At 30.6% G+C, this 10522-nt stretch overlaps 1 protein-coding gene across 1 annotated transcript; it reads left to right on the top strand.

Moving 5' to 3' along the window:
• Positions 1-2904: 2904 nt before the first annotated feature.
• LOC145327915 (sialate:O-sulfotransferase 2-like) lies at positions 2905-10231 on the top strand. The gene is made up of 10 exons (XM_080171445.1): positions 2905-2979; positions 3323-3360; positions 4634-4696; positions 6081-6115; positions 6680-6743; positions 7664-7776; positions 8283-8346; positions 8808-8891; positions 9816-9858; positions 10047-10231. The coding sequence occupies exons 3-10, from the start codon at positions 4653-4655 to the stop codon at positions 10179-10181; spliced, it is 582 nt and encodes a 193-aa protein (XP_080027571.1). The 5' UTR covers positions 2905-2979; positions 3323-3360; positions 4634-4652; the 3' UTR covers positions 10182-10231.
• The last annotated feature ends 291 nt before the right edge of the window (positions 10232-10522 follow it).

Genomic DNA, 10522 nt, shown 5'->3' with positions numbered 1-10522 from the left:
GTCGAACATATAACCTAATGTTGCTACATATTCATCTAGTGATCCTAGAAAACAGCCAAATATTTTTTTTAATTTAATAGCGCAAATTCTTTAAAATTAGCGGCTGTTTTTAGGTTTAATAGGTCTGTTGGTCTTAGTAAAAACTGATAAATTCTTCAGTAAAATACTATTAGTTGCACCCCTAGAATCAAGCGGCTTTGTTTTGGAAGTGTTAGGGAAGGGCGAAAAAATGAAAAACAAAAATCATGAAACCATCCCAAGACCAGTATGACGCTTCACTAAAAAACTTAATCGGTTTATTTCCTATCGAAATCTTAAGATACAAACAAATAAACCTTATTACTTTACATTATAGGATACAATTTCTTTAATATGGGAATTTCTTTAGACAGTTCATATTAGTAATTTCATATTAAAATCCGCCACTTAACACCATGACAATGACAGACAGACGTTAATATACCAAAGTTTTAAAGTGGAAGCGCCACTTCGCATAAAGAAGCTGCTTTGTGTTTTAAACTTGTTTGTAAATTCTAATCTGGTATTTCCTTAAAAATAAAAAACACCAGTTTATTTGTTCTTAAAAACGCCCAAAATATTTTATAAAATGTTGTATTATTCCTTAAAAACAAGATCACACCATAAACGTTCTAGGATGTGGGTAAAGGAGTAGATTATCCCCCTCAATTCTTTGAAACTCCTTATTTTACCCCCCCCCCCCTCAAAAAAAAATTTGGACATTCCTGGATTACTCCCAATGTCATTTAAAAAACTTAATTGGTCTTACTTGAAGGAACCCAAAAATGGTTGAAAACCTTCTTTTGACCTATAAGAAGCTTTACAGTAAAGAAACCAAATACAGTCACACAGATAGACAGCAAACATCCTGTTACTTTAATAAAAGAGTTAAAGTCTTGATCTACACTTTTAGACATTGCAGACCCCACTCTTTATTTATAAATTTTTTTGCATTGTGAGTTATATTATTTATAATATTTTTAAAAGCGAAGCTTTACTATAATTAGGGTCGGTCCGTCCGAATGGATAGCTTTTTCGTTAATTTTGGCATGTTAGAATTATCCTATCGATTTCAAATTTTTGCATGGTGATTCCTTTAGTAGTTAGGTACGATTTAGAAAGCGTAGCAACTCTATAATAATTACCAAAATGTCCGTACGTCCATTTTAAACATGTTGTTTTTTTTACCTTTTTAACAACAAATTTTTATGTGATCTAATTATCGGATTGATCTGATTTTTGGTATATTGATTCCTGGGACAACAAAGTATAATGTAGTAAGCGATGCAACTCTATAATCAAGTCCAGAAAATGTAAGTATGTCCATAAACATTATTCTGTATCAAGCATTTTTTCAACAAATTTACTTACAATTTTGCTTTGACTCTTATACATTTATATTATTATTATTCAGTTCTGACACTATACAAGTGTTAATGTCCGATTGTCCTACCGTTTCAGTGCTTCGCTTTAATGGATGTTGTCATCCTTGTTTTATTATGCTAACGCGGCATTTTATTTCATAATTATGCCAATAATTATATTGAAAAATATGTGACGCAGGGAAGGATTAATGAGAGATTTTAAAATGTTGACGCCTACATACATACTACATAGGCATCTAAGGGTGATCAAAATTATTGGTGAAAAAATATACAATGATAGTATTAATCAATCAAAATTTTATATAATTCTCCAAAGTTTTATAGCCAACGAAAGACCGAATGTGTATCTTATGCTTTAGGTAACAGTTTCATTTACATATATGCGATATATAACTATTACTGTACTGTTTTAGACATAATTGTCCACGTAAAAGAAAATTGATATTTCACAGAGAAATTTACTTAGACCAAGCTAAAATGATTGCAGATAAACTGAATTAAAACACCTGTCTTAAATTATTTAATTTAAAAACAACTTTATATTGATTTCTCAGTAATTGCCTTACACTTCATATATTACATGCTACATTTTTAGTTATGTGGAAAATACTACAAAAGAAAAATATTAATAGGAAAAAATTCCTTATTTTAGGCAAATATTCTTTGATTTCCAGTTATAATCTTTTTATTTTTACGTGCCCTAACATTTGTAATTAAAAAAAAATAGCTAGTCGTTGCTTTTGGTAAGTAGTAGATGTAAAATGATACATAGAGTTTAGATATGCAATCATTTTTTTTTGTTGACCTATTATTTTTGAAGTAATTCAAGTTTTTTTCAAAAATTAAGTTGGTTTTAAGGTACTAAAACGCAACAAAATAAGTTGCCATTATGAACGAAAATAGTAAAATCTTTAATTTGACAGCTTACTTTTTAAATTCTGTTGAGTAATTATTGAAAAAATCTATTTTGTTGAACCCCGTTGAATCAAAACTTTGAGCTTTGGGAGCTCGTCACAAATTGGTTAAAACAAAATTACAAAAATTAGGACACGTTCTTTAAAAAATCGATTAAAAGTATTTAGTTTTATTTTTAATTGTAAAGACATTTGAAATGTAATAAATAAAAATAAAAAATAAAGAACATTGATGATTATAGCATTTAGTTTAATTGTACTTTGTGCTTTATACAGTTTAACATATAATTTTAGTTACAGGTAAATTTTTCTTAAAAGTTTTCTGCTAAACAATTCTAAATATATTTGTCATATAATAGTTATCTATTGCATCGTATTATAAACAGCTTTCCACGGATATTAAAATGAAAAATTATAAGATTAAAACCAGTTTTTTTGTCCAAAATTGTCTGCAATACGATTTTCAGTATGGCTGAGAACCGGTTCTAATCCAGGGGATATTAATCAGTTTCGAAGCCATACTGCAAAATAATTTACTTTTATTTTTGATAACTTTTCTTAAAACAATTTTTCTAATGTTTAGAATATTTGATGTTAAAAAATTTGAAAGAAAGATTATAATTGAGTGGGGAGATTGGGAGGAAAATATACCCTGGCCTCAGGTAGGTAAAATAGCTTGAAAAAGTAATAATTATTTAATGCATCGTAATATAAACAGCTTTCTACGGATATTAAAATGAAAAATTATAAGATTAATAACAATTTGTTAGACCCGAGGGGCCAAAGTCCCGGGATAAAATTTTTTTTATTGATTCTATAATCTTTAATTTAATATTCGTGGGAAATTGTCTGTAGTACGATGCTAAACATGATTTTGAAGTATGACTAAAACCCGGTTCAAATCCACCGGATATTAATCGGTTTACAAGCCATAATGGAAAAGTGCTCATAACATTGAAATAAAAAACTACATATATAAAAAAGTAAAATTTTATGTGTTTTTAGGATGCAGAATGTAGAAATTTTACAACTAGAATTGCAAGGTTTGAGATAGAAATGAAGCTCTTTATAGTGCCTATAAAAATGACGTCATACAATACAAATGACCTATTGACCAATGATATGCTAAAACACATACTGAATTACCATTGGCAGGCCAGTATATATTTTAATTAACCAATGGTAGGCCAGTTTGACGTAATTTTTTGGCGCTATAAAAAGCTGCGGAAAAAAATATGTAAATAAATCAAAAACAAATATTCTAATTTTATGACAAATACTTTTCTCATTAATTTATTTCTTAGTGAAGCTACTCTATACTTTATTTTGTCTGTTAGTCCGGCATTCAATCCGTAACGCTATGTGGGAAATGTAATTTATCGATCTAATATTAAAGATAGCCAGCTAAACTTTTTAGTCAAGAATCTGATGACATATGTGCAACTAATCTAAACATTGTCGGTCATGCTTCAAAAGAAATAATCGCAATCAAAGGTTTCGTGATTTTTCTCTTTTTCCTTTTTATGATAACAGAACATTTGATAACTATAACTTACTCAGTTTGTCGACGAAGCCCAAAATACATAGGTTTGCACCACGTCGTCTTCCTGTGATGTCATAAAATGTGGGCGATGAGAGGAAAAGTGAGAAAGAAAATCCCTAAAACAGAGATGGAGAATATGACGTCACAGGAAGACGACGTGGTGCAAAAGTTATGTATTTTGGACTTCGTCCGTTTGTCCATTAAATGATTTTTGTGCTTTGCTACTTATTGATGTTATCATCCTTTTTAAAAACGAAGCTTTTGTATTAGTAGGATCGGTCCGTCCGTCCGAGATAGATAGCTTTTTCGTTAATTTAGGCTTGTTAGAATTGTCCTATCGATTTCAAACTTTGCATGGTCATTCCTATAGTAGTTTGGTACGATTTAGAAAGCGTAGCAACTCTATAATCATTACCAGAATGTCTGTACGTTTATTTTAAACATGTCGATTTTTCTACTTTTTAAACAACAAATTTTTATGTGATTATACGTTTTATCTGATTTTTGGTATATAGATTCCTGGGACAACAAAGTACAATACTATAAGCAAAGCAACTCTATAATCAAGTCCTAAAAATGTAGTTATGACCATAAACAATATCCTGTATCAAGGAGTTTTTCAACAAATTTACTTACAAGTTTGCTGCGACTCCTATACTTTTAAATTCTGATTATTCAGTTCTGACACTAAACAAGTGTTAATGTTCGTTTGTCCTACCGTTTCAGTGCTTCGCTTTTATGGATGTTGTCATCCTTGTTTTAATCTTTGAAAGAGAGGGAACTCTTCCATTGATGGCGTTGGCTTCTTTCCCTAGATCTGGCAATACTTGGCTAAGGTAATAACAATACAAATAATATATATAAAGGGTGTGCAAAAAATGCGAGCATTTTTAAAATTAAAATTGCACGGCTTATGTTAATAGTAGAAAAATACTACGCATACCGTTAGAACCGCTAAGAAGTATATTTTCAGGAAATATAAAAACTATTCCTGTGCTACACATAGTTTAGGAGCTACGTGTTAAAATGTTCCAACTGACTTAAAACTTGACTTGCGAGTAAATTTTGGGACATTTTACCACCTAGCTCCTAGATTATTTGTAGCACAGGAACCGTTCTTATTTAAATGCGTAACATTTATCTACTATTAACAGAAGCCGTGCAATTTGAAATTAAAAAATCTAGGCATCTCTTTTTGCAAAATATCTTCTTTAATTTTTAGTTGTATTTTAAAATTTACTCGCAAGTCAAGTTTTATATCAGTAAGGACATTTTAACACGTAGCTCCTTAACTATACGAGGAATTGTTCTTATATTTAAAAAAATAGACTTCTTAGCGGTTCTAACGGTATTCATAACATTTTTCTACTATTAACACAAGCCGCGCAATTTTAATTTTAAATGTCCGCATTTTTTTGCACACCCTTTAGAGGTTCATCTCACCTAAAAACTCGTCAAACTTATCAGGGATACCTATAGCAGACAAATATCTTTGTTTCTTTTTTGCATTCAAGCGACCACTTTTATGAGAATAAGATTTCTAAAAAGCTAACTTTATTATAGGGAATTCAAATATTCATATCATAGGTTTTTCATGAGCTTCACACAATACTGGGAAATATTTTTTTATCTATAATACAAAGTAGAAAGATGTCTGTCTGTCCGTCCGTCCGTCTGTCCCTTAAGATCTCGGTAACCACTAAACCAATCGGATTCTATTCTTCAGAGAATATACCTACTGGTTTTGTGGTGGTTTTAGGCTATTTTCTTGGGGCGTGGGACAACCCCCAACCCCTCCAAAATTAAAAAAATCCCCACCCCATTTTTTTAATTATTCAAAATTAGTGGTGGAGTTTCAGGTACTACTAAAGAAACCTGAACTACTAGGCTAGCTTAGAAAATTGCATAGGATTTAGCCTAATCAGTCTTAAGCATTATTTAAGAATATATTCCAGTAGGGCATCGAAACTGAGTAATATCCAGTGGATAAGAACTGGTTCTCAGCAACACTAAAAAATCATGTATCGTATCATATTATACCCAGTTTTCGACGAATTAAAAAATGTACAATCATAATATCAAAACAAGTTTTGTTTGTCTGTGCCTTCGGCATCTCGAGGCTAACAAAACTGGTCTTAACCTTAAAATTGTACATTCTATATCCGCGGAAAGCTGTTTATAATACGATGCGATGATAACTATTCTTATCTTTTTGAACAGGTACCTCATTGAGGGAGCTGCAGGTGTTTTTACAGGTAAACTTTTTTATGAATTTCAAAAAAAGTTTTTCTAAAATTAGGGTCGGTCCATCCTGAAAGGGAAATCTCTCATCGTTAATTTAGGCATGTTGGAATTGTCCAATCGATTTCAAACTTGGCATGGTGACTCCTGTAATAGTTAGGTGTGATTTAGAAAGCGTAACAACTCTATAATTGCTAGAAGAATGTCCGTACTTCCATCTTAATTAAAACAACTTTTTATGCGATATGATTATCCTATTGTTTTGATGTTTGGAATTCTGAATCCTAGAAAAGAAAAGTACAATTTTATAATTATATTATAAGCATAAGTCCCAAAATGTAAAAATGTCATTAAACAGGAGCCTGTATTTAAGTAGTTTTTAAACAAATTTACTTACAATTTTGAATATATTCTCCTTAATTAGTTATGAAAAGTGTTAATATTCGTTTGCCCTACCGTTTCAGAGCTTTGCTTTTATGGATATTATCACCATTTAAAAGTTGGCTTAAAAATTACATTTACTTAATCTTCTAGTTCGTATTGTATCTTCTATTTTTCTCAAACCCATATTTATATAGGATCAGTTTATTTTGATGAAAGAATCTATAATTCTGGACATTATGGGGAGGCAAGAAATTATTCGTAAGTAACATGTGGCATGTTTATTAGTAGCAAAGCTACTCTATAATTCACTTTGTGTGTCCGTCCGTAACGATGGGGGAAACGCGATTATCTCTACTTCTATTTATGATAGACAGATGAAATTTCTGGAAATATTGTTAGTTATTAATTTAGAAAGGTTTCGTTATTTCTAAGAATTTTTGCACATTTATCAACTGAACATCTTCTCTATAATTCATTTTGTCTCATTGTCCTTCCATAAATTTTTACAATTACTTATGGATTTTGTCATCCTTGTTAGTAGCGGAGCTACTTTATAATTCCGTCTGAGAAGGTTAAAACGTGATTTTCTCGGCTCCTAAAAAAGATAGATAGCTGAAATTTTCAGGGATTAATTTTGTTATTAGTCTTCATATTTTCACCAAGTTTCATTAAGATTCGTCAATTAGTTGAGGTGCTAGATCGATTCCTACCTTTTTAAAGATTTCATGATTTTCTCAACGCCTATTTTCAGGGATTGAATACTTTCATATTCTGCATACTTTTATCAAGTTTTATAGAGATTTGCTTATTGGTTGGGGTGCTAGTTCGATTCCTAGATTTATAAGTTTTCATGATTTTCTTTACTCCTATTCAAGATAAACGGCTGTATTTTTAGGGATTATAAAGTTAACAATTTACTTATCCCCACAAAGTTTCATTAAGATTTGCTTATTGGTTGAGGTGCTAGATCGATTCCTAGATTTTCAAGTAATAAATCTTACGAAGTTTTGAGATTTTTAAGTTTAATGTTTCATTATGAAACTGCTCCATAGGTTATTTTGCCGGAGATCCATCCATAATTTTTGTGCTTCGCTACTTATGGATTTTGTGATCATTGTGTTAATTGTTATCCAGTATTTGTAACTGTACTCTTACAAAATTGTGAATCCTATTTTTAGAGATGGGACAACTTTACTACAGAAAACTCACCACAGAGCAATTTTCAAAAGAATAACTAGAAACTTTTCTCTTAAATGGAGAATAAGATACATCAGAAATAATAAATTCAATGGTAATGTTCTTTCTCCTATTCATTCGAATCCGGTGGATAGGAACCGGTTCTCATCCATACGAAAAAACTATGTCTAGCATCGTATTATATCCAGCTTTCTACGAATATAACAATGTACAATTATAAGATTAAAACCATTTTTTTAGCCGGTGCCTTCGGCACCTCGGGGCTAAAAAATCTGGTCTTAATCTTATAATTGTACATTCTATATCCGCGGAAAGCTGTTTATAATACGATGCGAGAAATAACTATTATTGTTTATTCAATAAATCAACTTTATGGTTTTAAAAATCGGGACAGCGGAAAGTGTCATATGTGACGTCATAAAAATACTTCTATCATCCATCTTTTTTTTTTGGGGGGGGGGGGAGGTTCCTTTTCCACTTCTCCTCTTATCCTTACTTTTTAGATGTATTTTTATGACGTCACGCATTACAATTTCGGCTGTGTAAAAATCATATTAAAAAAATAAAAATTTAAAAATTTTTTTTAATTTCGAACTTAAGGTAGAGCTGTTCTATTAATTCGAAATCCATTCGAAGCTATACTTTCATATTACAACTTTCAAAGGTAATTTGAAGTATCAAATTTAGTTTAAAGTAACAAAGTTGACAACATCCTTAAAAACGAACCTCTGAAACGATAGGACAAACGAACATTAACACTTGTAGAGTGTCAGAACTGAAAAAACAATTTTTATTATTAATATTTTTTAGGATTTGATTATACAATTGCTTAGCTTATATACCTTAATGTAATAGGAATTATTGTTCAAAAGAATAAGATGAATAGGATAATTAAAACACATAAAAATTGTTGTTAAAAAGGTTATAGATCGACTTGTTTTCAATAAACGAACGGCTTATAGAGTTGCTACGCCTCATAAATTGTACATAACTTTTATAGGAATCATCATGCAAAGTTGGAAATCGTAAGGACAATTCTAACATGTCAGAATTATCGAAAAGTTACGGGCGGACGTACACCTTTAATAATTGAGAAGGACTAAAAAACCCGAAATATGTATTTAGTACAAAAACGCACACCGGAGCAATCAATGAAACATATATACCAATAGATGATTTTGAACAATTTGCCTACAGAGCAATTACCAGGTATTAGATTTTAATTTAATTTTGTCATTTTTTAATGAATTACATGATTCTTCATATGATCAATATATCATTTACTTTTGAAAAATACAGTGTGTTTTTTTTTATGAGAACTTTTTTGAAAACAATTTTACCCCACCTATAGTTATCAGAATTTAATGATTAATAGCTTATTTTCTTCGTTTTTTAATGCAATTAATAGAACACAAAATGGTTTTAGCGCATTTTTCTTATGCTCAAATCTTCTACCCTTTGCAAGAAAAAAATTGGATTTTCAGTAGTCGACTTTGGGGGGCCAGTACTCCCTCCCTGATTGAGATATGACCTGCAAACTTTAATATATTCTAGTACATCTCCCCAATAGTATCTGTATCAATTTTTAGCACTAGATCTAAACTTTGAAGCGTTTTGCAGCCATTCTTGCAAAAGGTAGAAGATTTTAACATAAGAAAAATGCGCTAAAACCATTTTTAGATGTTGACACCTAAGTTTTGAATTTTACATTTTACTGTACTTTTCAAACCAAAACTGAAGTATTTTTTTTAATGTTCTATTAATTGCATTAAAAAACGAAGAAAATAAGCCATTAATCATTAAATTCTGATAACTATAAGTGGGGTAAAATTGCTTTCAAAAAAGTTCTCATAAAAAAACCACACTGTACAATTATCTAAAGCTATAAGACAATGATACATTCTACATTCCCAATAATGACACACAAAATTACCGTTTCTGTAGATTACAACTAGTAAATGAAACGTTTGGACACTCAATTTAATAAACCAACCAATTAAAATTTGATAAAAAATTGCAAATATATTAAGCCAACAAATAATAAAGCTTTGGAGACTAGTGTAATAAACAGCCTAATATCCCCCCCCCTCCCTGAAAAATAACTCTATTTTGATAATTACAACCACTGACTAGATGGTATGAAATAATTGAGGACTGGCTAATCTACGGCTCAGAGGTAATTTTTATTTTATTTTAGTATCCAGGGAAAGCTGTTTATAATACCATACGATAAATAACTATTCAGGGTATTACATTTTTTTAAGGGTATGAGTTTAGGAATAGATACTTTAGCTGAAACATATTTTATTTTGTTTGAATTGTTTTTAAAATTTACATAAAGAATAAGATATAATTTTTGACTAGGTTCATGTAGTATTCTATGAAGATTTAGTAGATCATCCTATACAAGTTGTAACTCATTTACTTAGAGAATTAGGACTTCAATTGGATCCAAAAAGAGTTGACTGTCTCAGAAAATTTACTACAGGTATCCTTTAATTTATAAAAAATATCAACAAACTAAAAAAGAGTGGAAGTTAGCAGGGATCTAAAGGGATAAGACAATGGCGGATAAATAGCTGTTCATTCCCAATGAGGATAAACAAAATAACCCATTCTGTGGTTGAAACGTTTGGACACTTAACTAAATAAAATACACAACCAAAATTCAATTAAAGTTCCCACTCAGTGGTTGAAACGCTTGGACACTCAACTAAATAAAATACACAATCAAAATTCAAGTTCCCAAAGTTTTTAATCCAAAGAATAGGACTTTGGGGACCTTTATAGTCAACACTTATGTACCCTCCCTCCTTGGTAAGTCTCTGTAAAGCAGGGGC

The sequence above is a fragment of the Acartia tonsa genome, chromosome 9, assembly GCF_053477335.1.
Source record: "Acartia tonsa isolate MP-2025a chromosome 9, ASM5347733v1, whole genome shotgun sequence".
Taxonomy (NCBI): domain Eukaryota; kingdom Metazoa; phylum Arthropoda; class Copepoda; order Calanoida; family Acartiidae; genus Acartia; species Acartia tonsa.
This window is presented reverse-complemented; position numbering and strand designations above follow the sequence as displayed.